This window comes from Gymnoscopelus braueri, assembly GCF_963280865.1.
Source record: "Gymnoscopelus braueri genome assembly, chromosome: 12".
Lineage (NCBI taxonomy): Eukaryota > Metazoa > Chordata > Actinopteri > Myctophiformes > Myctophidae > Gymnoscopelus > Gymnoscopelus braueri.
In genome coordinates this window covers 47,229,753-47,248,907 of record NC_137614.1, presented here as the reverse complement: position 1 = coordinate 47,248,907, position 19,155 = coordinate 47,229,753, and the positions used below count along the sequence as shown (strand labels likewise).

Genomic DNA, 19,155 nt, shown 5'->3' with positions numbered 1-19,155 from the left:
TTTTGAGATTAACTTGTCACAAGCCACTGGTTACTGTAGGCGGTTATTGTCCACCAAGAAAGAGTGGAACCAGTTTCTGTGTGTGTGTGTGTGTGTGTGTGTGTGTGTGTGTGTGTGTGTGTGTGTGTGTGTGTGTGTGTGTGTGTGTGTGTGTGTGTGTGTGTGTGTGTGTGTGTGTGTGTGTGTGTGTACTTGTATTACTATACTCGTGAAGGCCCGATAGGGTCCTGGTCCTGGTCCTCACAACACAAGAGAAATGTTTGTTTTATGGTTAAAAATGATGTTTAGAGATGGGTTTACATGCCGGAAAATAGACAATCTACAAGCTTCTTGTTGTAGATTTTTCAGCAATTTTCAATGCTTTCCTAAGATTTTGATGGCCTCACAAGTATACTAATACAGACCGTGTGTGCGTCCGCGCGTGCGTGTGTGCGTAAACAAGTGTGAGTCTACAGTGATACCATCATTAGTCATGTTATGTCTGATACAGTGAAGCTGTTTATAAGCCAAGTCATTGTCCACCAAGGGTAGAACTAGTTTCACCAGTGGAACCTGTTCACAACAACATGGCCACATGAGATGTTTGGTTGTTTTTTTTACTCTTGTTTTGTTTCTTTCTTTTTTTTGGGGGGGGGGGGGGGGGGGGGAAACATATTTTCCCAGTCCCAACACTGTCACTATTATGTAAATCATGTCCCTGGCTCGGTGTCGCCGGTTTCAGCTGAAAACGTCGGGCACAATTAAACAATACTCACACCAAACCACACCTCACTGCTAGTCACGTTTCAGTGGTCGCTCAAATGGGGACTTTTTTCTCCCCAATTTAGTCGTTATGCCAATTGATTCCTCCCCACACACACGTGTGTGTGTGTGTTGTATCCTACAGACTCGCCTGCCAGTGAGGAGCCCTCACCGGGAGGACATAAAAGCCTTCGTCCTACTCCTCCCGCCCAACACTCCCTGTTGACAGGTACGACCGCCCCCCAGCCCGTGAGATTACGTGCTGTGAATCACACTCACCTCCCCGCCCGCCTGAATACGGGCCAATTATGTTCGTATAGACGCTTGACAAAGCCGGATTCAAACCCACAACCTCCTCCGCGGTGGTGGTGGGCCGGCACTTTACCACTGCGCCGCCGCACGCATGTTTGATGTAGCAACCAGAAAGTGTGTCTTCTTCTCTAGGGCGATAAAATAGGTCACAGTGGCTGCGTTCCTCTCCTCTCTCCCTCTCGTCACATGCTGTATCAGCATAAAAACGCCTATGGTTCAAAGGTTGAACTATGCCAGGCTCCAACCCACGGCACCATGTGCAACCGGACTGACATTTACAACTAGGCCATAACGTGGGAGTGTGTCTCCACAGACATCTGCTTTTTAATTATTGGGGTGCAACAGTTGATTTGGACTGATCGAATGTATAAAATAACCAATTTCAATTAATCAATTTGAAATGTGACTATTTATTTTTTCTTTGACCGTGAAGTCCACATTATTTTGCGCATGTCATAGGCCAAATTTTTCTAAAGATTAAAAAAAAAAACATTGCTATGCGTTCCAAGCTTGTATTTTGGCAAATGTCATGTGAAAGTATTTAATCAGACTAATCGGTAAGACTGTATATTAAGGTCGGGTCTATAATGCATTACAAGCACATTTATAGTGCATTAAAATAACATTTATAATGCATTATAATGTGCTCTTATCAGGCATTATAACACTAGTTATAAATCATGCATGCAGCATAACAATTTATAACAAGGTTTATGAAGTAGTATACAGTAAGTGCTAGTCATAACGCATTATGTCCTGCACAGAGGTGACTATGTGCAGGACAGCATTGGGGTGTGTGTGTGTGTGTGTGTGTGTGTGTGTGTGTGTGTGTGTGTGTGTGTGTGTGTGTGTGTGTGTGTGTGTGTGTGTGTGTGTGTGTGTGTGTGTTATCTGTAGCCACATCTCTGGCAGGTCCTTTGCATACACAGGTGTTGTGGAGTTGCTTGGAGTGCCAGCCTGTGAGCATGGCGTGCACAGTCAGGCAAATATAAACGTGTCCCCAATTCAAAGAGAACGAAGACGAGAAGGCAGATAAAAGAACAGAGCCCGGATAAACCGATCCATCAGTCTGTATAGACTAGACTAATATTTAGTCACCAGCTCTTGTTAACTCTTTGCCTGCCATGGACAAGATTTCTCGTCAGATTCTGCTAAGGCGCAGCCTGCCACTGACGAGAATGACGAGATTTGTGTGTTTCAATGGTTTTTCACCAGATGGCGCTGTTATCTACCCTATGAATGATGCTTTCACTGCCTGATGACGACCGAATTGACATTAAAAAAATTAATGCTTGTTTACTTCCTGTTTATTTCCTGTGGGGATACGGCTATATCTCAGTTCCTCTTGCTTTACGGCAAAAACAAGCCACATTCAAATGGCCACAGCTGTGCAACGGATTACCGCGAGCTGACCCCCCCCCCCCCCTATAGTATGTGACCTCCGTGCTTGTAATGAGGCGGTCACGGAGAAAATTCCATGATTTTTCAAAGGTACAGTAAAATCACTATTTTTTTGCTGGCAGCAGTGGCACACTAATACACCATTACTCTCGCTGTTAAAGAGTGAATACTTTTCATTGTTTGAATAATGTATAAATCCCACAGACATACTTAACCACTTTAACTTTCATAAATGTTTCAAATATGGCTGATCTACAAGCTCAATGCGAGCTTGTAGATCAACTTATAGATCTAGATGAGCTTGTAGATTTGTCTACATTTGCGTGACATTGTCATTATGACAAACTAGGGCATTAAAAAAGTTGAGGTACCGGGTTTCCGCACAACAGCGACGATATCATTTAGGTCAGTGGTTCTCAAACGCAATCATTTTAACCACTTTATCCATGTATACGTTGGCTATTCCAAAAATAGTAGATCTGCAAGCTCGCAGCGCGGCACGAAGTGACGCGCTGCGAGCTTCGTGCATTTAGAACATTTAGAACATTTAGAAAAATCTTGAAAGTTTTTTCTGGGGGGTCCCTGGCACAAAACATTTTCAGATCAGGGTCCGCGGCCAAATACATATACATTTGGGGGTCCTTGACACGAAAAAGTTTGAGAACCACTGGCCTGGAGAACGTATAGCAGTGTTAATTTTGTTGACTAAGACTAAAAGACTAAGATTTGTATATTTAGTCGACTAAGACTAGACTAAGAGTAAGCAAATTTCAGATGACTAAAATAGGACTACAACTAAATGGTGAGTTATTCAAAAGACTAAATCAGAATTTGCTGTCGAAATTAACACCGATGTACAGGAGGCAAAATAAAGGATAAACCTACTTTGTGAGCACGATGGAGACAGCGTCGTTGAGGATGCTCTCCCCGAACACCAGCATCTGGAGCACGGGGTCCACGTTGAGGGCGTTGAAGATGGCGATGGTCGCTACGGGGTCCACCGCCGAGATCAGGGAGCCGAAGGCGAAGCTGATGGCAAAAATAGAGAAGTTAAAACCACTTGAACCCTTGCATCCCAAAATGGCCGATCTACAGGCTCACAATACATTGCGGCGCGACACGTTGTGAGCTTGTAGATCAGCTATAAAAAGGAATAGTTCACCCAAGAAATTACTTTATTTCTATCGTTTACCTATAGCGGTGTTGTCTTTGACTCGCGCAGAGTTTTAGTTTGTAAAATATTCCTTAACACGTTGCGTGCCAATCGCGTAGTTCTACGCGAACCTAAATAATTGCGCAGCGTGCCAGTCGCGTAGTTCTACGCGAAGTGGTCTTTTTTTTTTCTCGCAGGTTCACATTTCATTGTAGGCCTCTCTCGCAGTGACACATTTCATTGTAGGCCTCCCTCGCAGTGACACATTTCATTGTAGGCCTCCCTCGCAGTGACACATTTCATTGTAGGCCTCTCTCGCAGTGACAGATTTCATTGTAGCACACCCGGATATGGAAATATCCGTATCCGGAGATTTTCGTTCCCACCCGCCGCTAAATCTTCCCCTAATCCGCCATTATCTCTGAGTTTTTTTTCTCCTCGCTGAACGCTGTTTAACATAAACCGCGACGACTGCAAAATGGAATGTCGCCGATTGAAACGGTCTTCTCTGGGCCACTCACACAGCTACCCTGTGTGTCTACAAACAGTTTAACGCGCGATCTTAAGGTATTTAGCGAGGTCTGTGGCGACGTGAAAAAAAACAACAATAAATCGCTGGCACTGGTGAGTACATTATGATATTAAACTCTGGCGTGGAATGTGTTAATGGTGAATTCAGAATCTAAAAATGAAGAAAAAACTTGATGAATAGAATTAATCAGAGACTCCACGTAACAGCAAAACCATATCAAAGATCTGTCAATAAAGTCCAAAACACTGCTCATATTATCAATTAGATTATGTTCTACCGAAGTCCGCCAAAGAAGAAGAAAATTAACTTTAAACACGCAGAAGCTGAACCGGCTCATGCACGGGCGAACAACTCGCATGGGCGTTCCCCGTAAAGTTCAACCGGAGCTTATTGACACAGATGCATTCCCAGTCTTTATGGATTAAATTCTGATTTTCAGCATGCCAATAAAACAGATCACTCTACGTGTACAGCCCTGACAGAGATGGTAGACAAATGTTATCTTATACTGACAAAAGAAATGGTGGTTGGAGCTGTATTGGGTTATTATTAATGTAAACTAAGTTAATTTTAAAAACTAAACTTAATGAAACTAAGTGCAAATGGGTTTAGTCAGTTACAATCAATTGGATGAACAGCTATTTATCCAATAGGCCTGCCTTTGGTTTTAGATAAGTGTTGTTCTACTTTATTTAGCATCAAACAGCTTACTTGAGTTAAGAAACACACTTCAGTCAGAACTGCAACAACTACTTGACTGGATATGTGAGAATAGACTTGTTTTGAATGTAGTAGGCCTGACCTCGACTAAGTCGACTAGTCGACTGGTTAGTCGCGGGGGGTCCGAGTCGACTAAGTGTCTCTTAGTCGACTCTTTTTTGGCCAAGTCTACGCCTGCAACCACACGTAACTTCCACTACATTCTTCTTATTCCTCGTCTTTGTATTGGTATTGTTTGTGTTGGAGCGCCTCAGTGCGGCTGCAGAGTTCATGTGCAACCTCTTCCAGAGAGAGATAGAGACACTAGAAACTCTGCTGGAGACAAAACAAACTGTGTAGACTTGGCCCTTTGAAATAAAATGTATTTTGGCCCCAAAAAATAATAATAATAATAATAATTTTTATTAGTCGACTGCCAGTCGACTATTGGCAATTAGTCGCCAATTAGAGTCGACTAAACAAATCCTTAGTCGGGGACAGGCCTAGAATGTAGCAAAAACCCAAAGTATTGTATTCGCTGCTAGACATGTCACTAAGGAGGATAATCAGCTGTGCCTATCACTTGCTCGATGGACAGTTAACATGGGAGAACATGTATAAACACATTGAAACTATTGTAAACAACATGGGTGGAGGAATGGCATGCATTAAAAGGTGTTCCTCATTTACCCCAGCCTAGTGACACAGGCACTAGTGACACAGGCACTAGTACTATCTCACCTTGATTACTGCTCTACAATTATGGTCGGGCGCAGACAAAAAACATCTGTCTTAAGCTTCAAATAGCTCAGAATAAAGCTGCAAGGCTTGCACTGCACTGTCCATTGGGTGTGAGGCAGACTGCTGAGAGATCGCGTGCCAGTCTCTCATGGCTCAGAGTAGAGCAGAGGTTGGCATGCAATTTAGTGAGTTTATTTAGGAATATTTGTCATAGCAAACAACCAGTTTGTCTGTACTCACAAATACATTATGTGAGAGATCATCATAGTCATGCTATACCAGGCAGGCTACTAGGGGTCACATGGTTAAACAAAAAAACCCAGAACAGTATATGTTCGGTATGCAGATCTGTATTGTATACGGCAATCACAATATGGAACACATTACCAACTATGATCACTGAATCACCCAGTAAGGCTAGTTTAAGAAACTCCTTAAAACACACTTGATCAATTACCTTCATTTGCATTAACTCTTTGACTGCCAACGAGATTTCTCGTCATATTTTGCTATGGCCCACACCGCCAATGACGGTGATGACAAGATTGTGTGTTTTCAGTGGTTTTCCACTAGATGGCGCCGTTCGATTGCCAATGGGTCACCGTTTGGCTCCCAGAGAAGGAGAGGAGCAGCGGGTCACGTGATCGCAAAACAATCAGCCCGTTCCCTTCCTTGCAATTAGATCTGGAAGAATGGCTTTTCCGCTGTTTGTGTTGCTTTTTGGCAAAAACAGCCTACATTCAACTGCCCACGACTATGGAACGGATGCTCGCGGCGGCTCCCCCCCCCCCCCCCCACATTCTACGAGACTCGGATAAGTCTTTTAAAGCGATCGGGGGATCGATCATTCTGGAGAAAAATGTTCTATTATTTTTCAAAGGTTAGCAAAAATACTCGAAAATCGCTGGCAGTGGCGTGGCAAAATGTTGTTTTATTTCGGGCAGTCAAAGAGTTAACTGACCTGTAATTTAACTCATTCACTGCCACAATTATTGCTGGCCGCGTTTGCCCACTGCCAGAGATTTTTCATTGAAAAAAAAAAGTACTCAGGAGCCGAGATACAGAATTTTTAAGTTTTAAGTTAACAAGGAAGTGGATGGGAGTGTAGATCTTTAAACAATCATATCTCCTTGGTCTTTGGGTCAAATTTGAAAAAAAAACTAAAAAAAGAAGAAAAAAAAAACGTTTTTTACGTCAGTGGCAGGATTGGTAAACGGGACAAATTACGTTTTTTACGTCAGTGGCAGTGAATGAGTTAATGGACTGTCATGCTTAGTTTTTTTTACTTGACTTTTATTGTCTTGAAATGTTTTAGCAAGATGTACATGTTTTAGTTGTGTTGTTTTATATGTATTGTTATGTTTGTTGTGGACTCCAGGAAGAGTAGCTGCTACTTTGGTGGCAGCTAATCCGAATGAATAAAGAGCAAAGAATAAAGGTTGAGAACCACTGCTTTAAGAGATGGCAAACACAAACAAGGGACACATCGTCCTCATCATCATCATGGTCCAAAACCCATTGGCATTAGTGTGTGGGCAAACAAGATGAGTGGCATGAAGTCAGAGAGAGAGACACACAAATAAAGACACTGACTATAATGAGCACGTACTGTACTTACATGCACACAAAAACAAGCTACACAACACGAACACTCAACACATGAGCACAAACAGAAAATAGCCTGCAGCCTCAACTCTTTTCAGAGAAGTCAATGGCTGTGAGAAGAAGTGGAGAATGACTCATGACGCATGTTGCAGTCATCTCATGCTGGCAAAAATATATATACATATCCTAGTGGAACCCACTAATGGACTAGTTCATAAGTTCAAAGGTTCTCAAGTCCCCAAATGGTTATTAAATAAAAATAAACAGGATAGGAAAAACATAAATAAAGAGAGGTGCAGATGGCTCATGTCTATTTGACTGTGAAATCATTCTCAAAACCCTCTTTTGAATGATCATGAATCATCAATTTAGTTCGATATGATGGATATGTAGCAGCCCAAACAATATTACAGTAATTAATATATGGGGGGATATTAAGATACAATAAAGAGTTAAATGAGAAGAAGGATGAACCAGAGGACAGATCTGTCTCAATATACGAAGCATCTTCATAGAACTCATACATACAGTGTCAATCTGTTGTTTCCAGTTTAAATGATCATCTATAATGACACGCACACATTTTCACAATTATTTAGATCTGTGAAACCGAGCAAGTGCCTGTCAGGGTGGGGGGTCCCCAGTTCAAATATGATTATTTTGGGGGATTTTGGGGGGGTCACCCTGACGTTGATCGTCGCTAATGCTGTAAAGATCCGATGAAGACCCATGTGGCGTCTAAAAACGTTGTCCACTACTTCCATAAAATAAAATAAAAATTGCGTTAGTGTCTCCCGTAGTATGTACAGAGAGAGACCCAGTATTGAAAAGGGTCGTCAATTCCCTCCGGGAGGGTACTGCGAGGGGAGACCTTTGTGCAATGGAAACGGTAGATATTTTGATGCGGTGTGGTGTGGTGACGTGTCGGGTGGTGCGGTGTTAAAAATGCAGTCGAACACGAACACAATCGGCCCGTGTTCGGGGGAGGGAAGCCGGACGGGGAGGGTGATATTGGTCACTGCACGTACTCCTATGGGCTGGGGTGGCACCTGTCAGCGGGGAGTGTTGGCGGGAGGAGTAGTAACGACTAAATTGGGGAGAAAAAGGGGTAAAAATAATTGGCTACTCTAAATGTTTAGGAAAAAAAACTCAAATAAAGAAAAATAAACTGCAGTCGAAATCCAGCATTATAAGCCACAAGTCTGCCTTTTGATGCTTCAAAGTAAAAGAAGATTGAAAGCACAAGACAGGCCAGCAGGGAGTGCCAATGTCATTATAGGCAAAACAATTAAACATTGTCTTAATTACTCAACCCCCCCAGCATTATTAATAATAATAATAATAATAACTTGTATCTTCTGGACCAGGCTAAGTAGTCGGTTATTTCGTTTTTTTGCTTAGATAATTCATGTGTGCTTGATTTGTCTAGGGACTGGATTTGTAGGTTAACTTGATTTGACAGTAATTTGAAGTACCGATTGGGGGCAGTTAAGCAACGTATTTTTCCGGTGTCTGTCTTGTGTTGTTCACTAGACCCGTTCGCAAAAAAAAAACAAGGGAGTCTATCTGCAGGAGGCCATGGTGAGGAAGGCCTGTTATCTTGTTTTATCTCTATTCCTGCTCTTTTTCCTCTTTGCCCTACAGTATGTGTAACATTTCTTGTCACAGAAAGAAACCCCCCTCTTCTCATCCGTCCATCTAGGTCACCCAGTCACCACATTCCTGTGGAAAGGAGGACTCTGGAAGTGACAAACAGCAGTCCAGAAAGCCGAGTTCATTTCCACTCTCTCTGCAATTCCTTGCACTTGGATAACCCAATCAGTGTTAATTTTGTCAACTAAAGCTATGATGAAAAATGTTCGTCTACTAAATTTTTTCGCAGACAAAAACTACATAAAGACTAAGCTATGACTAAATCGATGACTAAATATGCTGACAATTTCGTCAACAAATAAAAACTAGATGAACATGTTAAGTAGGGCTTAGTGGGCAAGGCATCCAGTAGAACAAAGACAAGTTATTTTATGCTTGGCTTCTGTGACTCTACGTGGATCGTCAAAATAAGGTAAAAAAAAAAACAGTGGCGAAATAATTCATTAATTAATACCTGGCTCTATATGCAGAGATGTTTTTATTTTATTTTTATTAAAGTTTAGGCCTGTTGTTGGCCTTCCTCAGAATCAACTAATGTCTTGTAAAGCCATCAGGCCGAAACGTTTATCAAATAAATAAAATAAAAATCACTGCATACGGAGCTAGGGTATGTGACACTTTGTTCTTCTTTTTAAGTTTGTGCCCGAATGTCCAGCACCGTCCTCACCACAACGTGTGGTGTGCTTTACCGTTCCTGCCATCTCATGTTTCACTTGCGCCGCGACCGTCCCTCTCTTCCCATCATTGTGCTCTATCGTCCCATAGGGTCCACTTGGGAGATTTTCCCTTTGAAGAGCTGGACACTCTTTATCAGCTCCTTCACAGAGGCTGGCATTCCTCCCATTCTACTAGGTGACTTCAAACCACCAAGCATCGTCTGTCATCACTGAACATCTCCTTATCTCCTCAGAGCTATTAGGCACAGTGCTCTCTCTAGAGCAGTGGTTCTCAAAGTGGGGTACTTGGGGGGGGGGGGGGTAGCCCTGGTTCAGAGCGTTAGTGAGTTCCCTCTAACGCCCTGGAAGACCCCTCGCTATGTACAAGGAATTCCACTGCCCTGCCAGCGCTCAAGAGTAGTGAAAATAAACTAAACCATTTCGCTACTCACCGAAGCAAAGGCTGTTTTGTGTTGTTGAAAGTCTATTCTCTGAATGCGCGGGCCTCTCAGCACCCCACCTACTCTGTAAAATACACTTTTTGGGCAGAAAATAAAATATGTCAGCGAGACGGAAATTATTTTTATTACTCCACAGTGCCCTCTACAGATCTGGAGGATTTGCTTACCATCAACCAAAATCTGTAGAGGGCACTGTGGAGTAATACAAATAATAAAAATAAAATAAAAGTCTCGCTGACATATTTTATTTTCTGCCCAAAAAGTGTATTTTACAGAGTAGGTGGGGTGCTGAGAGGCCCGCGCATTCAGAGAATAGACTTTCAACAACACAAAACAGCCTTTGCTTCGGTGAGTAGCGAAATGGTTTAGTTTATTTTCACTACTCTTGAGCGCTGGCAGGGCAGTGGAATTCCTTGTACATGCGCAGAGCGAGGGGTCTTCCAGGGCGTTAGAGGGAACTCACTAACGCTCTGAACCAGGGCTAGGGGGGGGGGTACCAGGGGGTCCCCAAAAAAGAAATAGCTAATATACAATAATCATTCCCCCCAAAATTCGGCTCAAACGTGGGGGGAAATGCATGCTACTGTGCTGCCACCAAAATGTGGAATGACCTACCAAAACCCACTAAAGATCTCGACTCCCTACCTAAACTAAAAAACTAACCTAAAATAATAGCTGATCTTATAAATACAAGTGAGCATAGTTTAACTCCTTGAACACCTTGGTAGTAGCATCCTCTGCCCCCCCCCCCCCCACCCCCTGTCCCCACCCCTACTTTCTCTGTAAAAACTACAAACGAATTTTCTACCAATATGTATTGTATTACTGATGAATTGAGTACAATGGACCACAATGGAAACAAGCGCCCAGGGCCTTTTTGTGTTATCCTTTTGGCATAACCTTTGACCTGTACTGTTAACAAACTTATCAATATAGATTCAATCAATCGAACATAACTAGAAGTATCCTCCTCTCTCCACTTTAGTTAACTAAAACAACAAACAACATCGAACGTTTCTGGTCAGCTACGGCTATCGTTTATTTTTTTTTGCTTAATTACCCCAACCCTAATTCCTCGACTGGATGCCAAAGGATCCCAGCATCATCCTTCTTCAGATATTGACCGTGCTGTGCGCTCCCTCTCTCAGCTCTCTGGCTGCTCTGTGACCCCTCGGCCAGGACAATGCTGCTGCTGCTGCTTCCTCTTTGCTAAAAAGGAAATTGTCTTGAAAGTGCTACTATAGCACTTCTGCACAGAAGAGCTGCACAGACAGTTACACACCCACATTTACACTCAAAGGGCCACAACCCGGAAAGACGCTCTTCAGCTTTTTTTTTTGGTGTTGTAAATCCTTTTGCAGAAGGGTCATTTCAGGAAAGAGTAAAAAAAACAAAAAACAACCAGTGGGTGGCAAAAAAAAGTACCACTTAAACCGTATTAGAAAAATAGATACAATAGTGGATGTACAAGCTCACAACGCCAGTGTTAATTTTGACAGCAAATTCAGATTTTTGAAAAACACACCATTTAGTTTTAGTCCTATTTTAGTCATCTGAAATTGTTTAGTCTAAAGGTCCTTACACACCGGAGAATATGCGAATATACGCAAAATTCGGACTCGTTCCGAATAATTAAAAGACGCTTTTTGGCTTCGCTACTGATGTGGACGCTTGCATTGACTTTATAAGGTTTAAAAAAAACGTATTTATTCGCATGAAGAATTCGCCCCGGTGTGTAAGGACCTTTAGACTAAATATCATAATCTTAGTCTTTTAGTCTTAGTCAACAAAATTAACACTGCCCAACGCAAAGTTAGAACATTTATGTAACTAGTAGCCTGGGATCAATACCATTTTCGGGTTTCTGATCCGGTCTGGACGGCAATAACTTTACGTCATCAGGCGGCCGGAACCCACGACCGGAACCTCCGGTGCTGTGCACCTCCAAAATGATTCCCCTAGTTTAACACATTCCACGCCATTGACGGAGACCTCCGTCATTTAAAATCCACCTGTTTACCGCCATTGACGGAGATCTCCGTCATTTAACTCATTCAGTGCCAATGAAATAAAAAAATATATACATACTGTGCCAGCAATTTTTCAATTTTCTTACCTTTTTCAAGTAGTCACAGAATATTTATCTCCAGTATGATCGATCCCCTGATGGGTGCTAATCACTGAGGGTTGCACTGTGTTGTTTCACAAATGTCAACGAGGTCATTGCGACCTTGTTGAAATTAATTGTCTGCCTTTGAAAATAACATGTCTGGGCCAAAAAAAATATTAGCAGCAAATCTTCAGATAATGATATCTTGGGTTCTGAACAATGAGTTAAAAATAGATAAAAATAAATATATTTTTTGAAGAATTTCACACAGAATCAGGAGATCCAAAGATTTACTGCTCCATTCACTTCCTGGTTAAAGTATTTGGGAAATATTCTGTATCTCGGCTACTGTGTTTTGCCATGTATTTTTGGCGAAACATTCTATTTTCAACGGCGTATATAACAAGTGAACGGGAGGTCGCGATGACATATTGTTTTTTTCACGGAAGCACAGTGAAGCCCTCAGTGATTAGCAACCATCAGGGGATCGATCATACTGGAGATAAATATTCTGTGATTCTTGAAAGATTAGTCAGAATGCTTAAAAATGCTGGCAGAAGCTACAGCCTGTTTTAGAAAACCCATGGCAGTGAATGTGTTGAAATTGGTTTAAACTGGTATAATCGTTTAGTTTCTGTTGGCATAATAATCGTTTGGTATGTTCATCTTTTATTCTAACTTGTAGCACGACTAGCGAGACTTAACTAATTGATTCGCATTATGTGGGGAACAAAAACAATGCGACGCCAACCGGAACCAACCACCGGAACACGATACGTTTTTTTCCTTTTCTCCTAAACCGGATCACACTGCTCAGTTTAGAACGAATACCAAGCTTTCCTCCACGGTGGACTGTGACGTGAGGTTATGTAACTAGAGCAAGGGTTCTCAAACTTTTTTGTACCACAACCCCATATTATGAGGGATTTTTTTTGGCGACCCCATCACATCAAACGCTAACGTTACCGCCGCCAAATGAATTAAATCTTCGCCACCTATGAGTAACTGACTATCGTAAATGATACAGAGCCACCTCCCTGACAATATCGCCGGGACAATTTGTTTATTTTTGGACCACAATTCTTATATGAGACGATTCGAAGATGACCCAATGTTATTCTCCATAGAGAAATGACATCCCGTGACCCAAGGGATGAACAAGTGACGTCAGGACTTCGGTACTCTATGACTGAGTCAGTTCTTATTTGACGGGATATTAAACACGTCTATGGGAATTCATAACGGGGGGGGGGGGGGGAACGCGACCCAGGTAGGATGTGTAAATTACGTCAGACTTCGGTGCTCTACATAGGATAGGATAGTGGAGGAAATCACGCAAGGCACAATCTTCAACACAAAGCCAGGAGGAGCCAGTGATCGAACCAGGAATAATGCGTTTTTTCCCACTCTCTCTTCAATTCTAGTCTCTAACAAAGTGGAGCAGCACACTCACCTGTCTGTCATGGTCATCTTGTAGATCACATCAGCCTGGGAGAGAATGACACACACAAACACACACACATAGACCAATTAGCCTAGTGGCATCTAGTCACATGTCTGCATCAGAAATGCTCTGTTGTTCTGTAAAACTATAGCTATACAATTTGTTGTGGAGATGGTGATTAAAGGAATAACTGTCGAGGCGATTATTGTGAACCCTGGTTTGGATGACTCTCACAAATCAGATCTATCTCTTTCAGTGTCTGCATTGCCCAGGTTAGATTTTCTTACTCTGCAACAAATAAGGAATTTAGCTGTGTCTAATCGGACAGTCTGGACGGTTACTGCTAGCCAAAGCAACGTTTGCAGTTCTTTCCCTGCAGCATCAAAAAGAGTGGAAAATATCTACAAGGGATCCAAACTAGTGAAAATAGCAGATCTATATGCTCACAACGTGTCACGATGCGCACATTGTGAGCTTGTGGATCTGCTATTTTAACTACCTCTTAAAAAAATATATATATTTATGGAATTTCTTATGATTTTTGGGAAAATTATTTTAAAATAATAATAAAAAAACGTAAAAAGGGATGTTTACTCGTGACCCATAAAAATGGGTCCGCGACCCAAACATGGGTCCCGATCCACTGTTTGGGAAACAGTGCCTTAGTGGGTAGAGAGGCCGATCACTGGTTCGATCACTGGTCTATGTGTCAAAGTGCCCCTGAGCAAGATACTTAACCATCTGAGCAGCCATCAGCTGGATGAAGCTGAATTTCTAAAAGGTATAAATATTTTTTAGATACAAATAAATGTCAAAAAAGGAACCAACTATGAACAATTTCTGCCAATGCTAAATAAACACCTTTTGTTTTGAGTGCCAAAAAACTAAAACTCACCTGTCCCAGAAAGTAGATGCCCCCTCCTACAATGAAGGCAGAGATGGCCGTTCCAAACACAGCGAACAGGGTGATGGATCCAATGTTCTGGAAGAAGTTACCCTAAAGACACATGCACAACACGAACATCACTGCTGTCAGGCAGAAACCTTGCATATTATCCATATTTAAACTTGTTTATGTTTCATTGACTACAAGAACAACGACCTAGTCCGGTGACCTCGGAACAAGTCTAAAACCAACCTTATTCCTAAACTAAACGTCAGTAAAACTATGCCTAACCCTAAGTGAAGCATGGCGTTAGTTCATGCAGGACACGGAAGTCTTACACGCCTCAGCTGTAATCAAATACGGCTTTGCATTCACTAGGTAGGTCTCTGCTTGTCTTGCTGCCTGCTTCACTGCTGCTTAGCTGTCTCCTCCACCCCAGCCTCCACCTTTTGATTAGAGTCTGGCATAGGCTCAAATACTTGTGATTAGATCTGCTAATTCAAATTAATATGTCAATGTATTGCTTATTGTTGATATTGTATCCCTATGGGGGTTCTGCTCAACATTCCCTGATTTTGCTTAGCAATGCTGATTGGACAAAATTCAGGGATCATCTCCAAGAGCGGAGCCTTTAACGCCAAGCTTAACTGTACTCCATTTGTTGCAATAAATGGTTAAATCTACTGTACCTGACTGAAACGTATTACTAACCTTAACCTCAGTAAAACCAATACAAGAATACAAGAACCGGTGGGGTCGAGTGTTCCGCTGGGGGAAAAAAGGGTCTAACTAGGCTGTTACATTGGTAAATGAATGCCCTATTTCGTCATGCAAGAGAGTTCTTCTTGCCATGTCCTGAAAGCTAACCTTTTTTTCACCCTATACAGCGACGGTACACAACATGAATAATGCCATGTAGACTTGTGTTTTACATGGTTTTACGTAACATGTTAGCCAGCATATTAAATGAAAAGAAGGGGACATGGCACTCTTAAAATAGTACCAGTTCCATTGTGTGAGAATAAAAGCTCACAGGGCCAGACATGGCTTCCATTAAAAACAAGAAAACTGCTGCCTCAGTACAAAGCTTGTCACATTAAATGGCTTCACAAGACACTGTGTTATGAACAAGTGTTGCCAAGTCTGCTTATTATAAGCACATTTGGGCTTGTTTTTCCTGTAAAGCCGCTTTAGACATTGGTAGTTGAGGGTTGCGTTTTTTTTGGGTGTAGTTGCTTATTCGGGTTTCCCTTACTGAAGTTGTTTAAAGTAGAGGTTCTCAAAAAAAGAAATAATAATAATATATATATATATATATATATATATCCAGGACCCCCAAATTAATATACATTTTTACGCGGACCCTTATCTGAAAATAAATTGTGCCAGTTGACCGAATGTTAAAATGTTAAAAAACATTTTTCGCAATTCTTCTTTTTTTTAACACATCCACTGCCAAGGGCTAATCTCATAATGTACTCACCAGTGCCAAGGTGTTTTTGTTGTTTTTTTGTTTTTTTCATGTCGCCATAGATCTTGTTAAAATCCTTAAGATTGAGCGCTACACGGTCTGTTTACATCCGCGCGATCTCCCTGTATCTCCCAGTGAAAACCACGTGTCAAACGGGGCATCCATGTTTGAGTTAGAGCGGATTACGTTAAACAGTGAAATGCGAGGAGAAAAAACTACAGGAAGAGAATTGAGTTTCAGTTTCGTCTGCAGAATGGGAGCGGGCGTGATCGTGAAAACCGGATCCCAAATAATTCTATTTCCTGTCATCAAACCGGAAACGGAAGTGGATCAAAAAAATTCCGAAAGTGCACCCGGACCGCGCATGCGCGAAAAGACCGCAGCCCGTAGGGCTACGGTCTCGTTGCTTAACAGTTGGATATAACGGCCCGTAGGACTACGGTCTTGGCAGTTAATGTGTTAATAGTGTGTCTACAAGAGAGCTTGTAGATAGGCTATTATCAAATAGCCGATGTATATAGGTTTGAAGAGATAAAACTGATTTTGCTGCTGTCATTTTGCTGGGGACCCCCTGTGTGTGTGATCGGCCAATTGGTCGCTTTTTTTGGACTTGTTTTCATAGACCTGGCTGCTTGATTCACTTGCCGCATCTGGCAACACTGGTTATAAACTAAAGGCTATGTTTACACGGCAACACTCCCTGCAGAAAACGGCTCAAGTGTAATGCTGCGTTCACACTGGCAGCTACAAAAGATACAAAGACACAAAGCAAAGCAGCATATCCGTCACAGAGTCACTGTTCAATTGTTGCACAACAAGCTCGTTGACATCAAGTTTGCGTCAGACAAGCAAGAAAAATATAAAGAAAATAAAGCCTAGGGTCAGGAAGAAATAATTAGTTTCCCCCATTAACATGCAGGACTTGTGTGTTGAGCGAAGGTGAGTGGAAATGGTCAAATAACACTTTTGTAGCTTTTGTAGCTTTGTAGCTAGCTCAACTTGGATTTAGATTTTGTTGCAGCTACAAACGTCAGGTGTGGCTTTGTATCTTAATGTCCTATGGCTTCCATTGAAAAAAAGAATGGTAGCCTGTAGCTTTGTATCTGCCAGTGTGAACGCAGCATAATTGTGTTAGAAAATCACGTGCAGACGGAGACGGAAAAGTGATTGAACAGGTCATATTTCTCATGGCAGACACAGATAGGCCACCCCCCCCCCCCCCTGCGTACAGGCACCCCCTTCTACTTCCTTATAAACACAGCGCGGTGTAAACAAACAATAGCTAGGATGGCAAAAACACCCTCCAAAACAGATCATTGTGCCTGGACGGACGAAGTGGAATTGTTAAGGATACTTATATAGTATTCCTATATATTTAATAGTCCTCAGGATTGAAGATCCTGTTGGTAGGGGTGTGTTAAAACGTGATGATATGTGTCGTCGTGACGTCATACTGTATAGCAAATTTGTTTTAATACAGTATATATTTTTGGGGATTGATGGTGAAGGTTATAGGAGTTCTTACTGTAAGATGTGTGATATAAAATGTGAGCTTACCATAATCACAGAAATCATTAATCATGTCTTCCAGTCACTTTCAGTTTAGAGCACTGCAGAGGTGCGGTGTGCTTCTGTGTCCAGCTGACGCTCATTGATGCTTGTTATATCGAATCAATATCGTGAGCCCAATATCGTGTATTGTATCGTATCGTGAAATTAGTGTATCGTGACAACCCTACCTGTTATGTTATGTTTATTTATTTGATATGGACATCACAATTACATTGGACGAAACCAGATGCACTGATTACAGTGTATATAGCACGAGTGCATATTTTCAACACCTGTCCACGTTAGGTAATAGTGGGCACGTTGTCGTCACATGTTTGACCCCATGTTGCCCAGTATTGCCAATTTACACAGAGACGTTAGACGGAGGGAGCGTTTCCAACTTTTTTTAGATTTCTACCCTCAAACCCCATGGCAACCATGTCGTCATCCACATATGATGTCCAATGAGCTTGCAGCTGTGAGACACCAACATGGGAGAGTTTGGAAATATAAATGTGTGAGCGGTTTGCTAACAGGATTCATTCTGACATTAAACCAAGTTGCGATAACAGAGTTTAAAGTTCATTATATTAAACTACGCTAAGGCTAACAGTGAAATTCGTAGCCATGCTGTCGACCACGCGGAATATTGTTGTGACTGTCCTGCTCCTCGCCCTCCTCAGCCTGTTGTCGTCACCCGCGGAGGCCCGCATCACCGCTTACTCATCCGACGACAGAAATAGGACCTTTGACGATCGTCACCCGAGATTCGGCTGGTACGAGCTCCCCTCTCCGCCCGGACGCGGCCTGAAGGGATCCCTCATTGACGCGTGGACAGAGAACGCATGTGAGCCCATTGCCCCGCCCCCCTCCTCCAGCGGTTGTTTCATTGCCCTCATCAAGCACGATTATCGGCTGTCACGCCGCCGCACTGGCTGCGACTTCGTCACTCGGGTCCTCGACGCTCAGAGGTCCGGGTACAAGGCCGCCGTTGTCGTTCAAGATACGAACGATACGTACCTCCATATGGGAGACGGCGATACGGAATGGATACAGATACACATCCCGTCTGTGGTTGTGACCGAGGAGACCGGCAGCTTTCTGAAACTCAACTATACGTATGACAAGGGCGGCCGCGTTGTCTTAACACCGCACGGCTCCCGGTTCTTCAAAGCCAAGCCCGCCGATATTGGCTTCGGCTACCTGGGGTTAGGCAGCATCGTGATCATCGTGGGGCTAGTATGGTTGGGGTTAGGTTTAGGGTTAGACAGGTTATTAATACAAACCCTTATGGCGGTAGGAGGATTAACTCTCACCCTAACCATAACATGGTTAGCAGGATTAACCCTAATCCCAATCCATTTGAAAGTATTGAAGCACGGAATAATCCTGGACGTGTTAGCGTTAATGTTCATGTGTTGCCTAACCAGAAAATATTACACTAGTACATTCTTTACCCTATTGTTAGGATTTGGCCTGACGATAGCAGGGTTAATGTTTACTCAACCCCATCTACGCGGGTGCGTGTTAATGTCATGGTGGGTATTAGGGCTAGTAGCTCTCATCATGCTGGGAATCTACCCCTTCATCTTCGTGTCTGTCTCAGCTTATCTGGGGATGCCAGTGATCCATCCACTCCTACCCCCGAGAAGCAAGGACCTGCTGCTGAAGAAACTGTACAAGACAGGGGGGGACCCGTACGATGCGTGCTCCATCTGCGGAGCACGGAGGGTGTACAA

The 19,155-nt window shown here is 42.6% G+C and overlaps 1 protein-coding gene across 1 annotated transcript in view; it reads right to left on the bottom strand.

The window, feature by feature from the left end:
- Window positions 1-19,155, bottom strand: part of slc9a8 (solute carrier family 9 member 8) — a 98,816-nt gene that overhangs the window by 30,067 nt on the left and 49,594 nt on the right. Inside the window, exons 6-8 of the mRNA XM_080444283.1 lie at window positions 14,404-14,505; window positions 13,518-13,552; window positions 3,340-3,483 (exon numbers count right to left, since the gene is read on the bottom strand). Coding sequence (XP_080300409.1) covers window positions 3,340-3,483; window positions 13,518-13,552; window positions 14,404-14,505 — 281 coding nt within the window. The remainder of the gene's footprint in view (window positions 1-3,339; window positions 3,484-13,517; window positions 13,553-14,403; window positions 14,506-19,155) is intronic.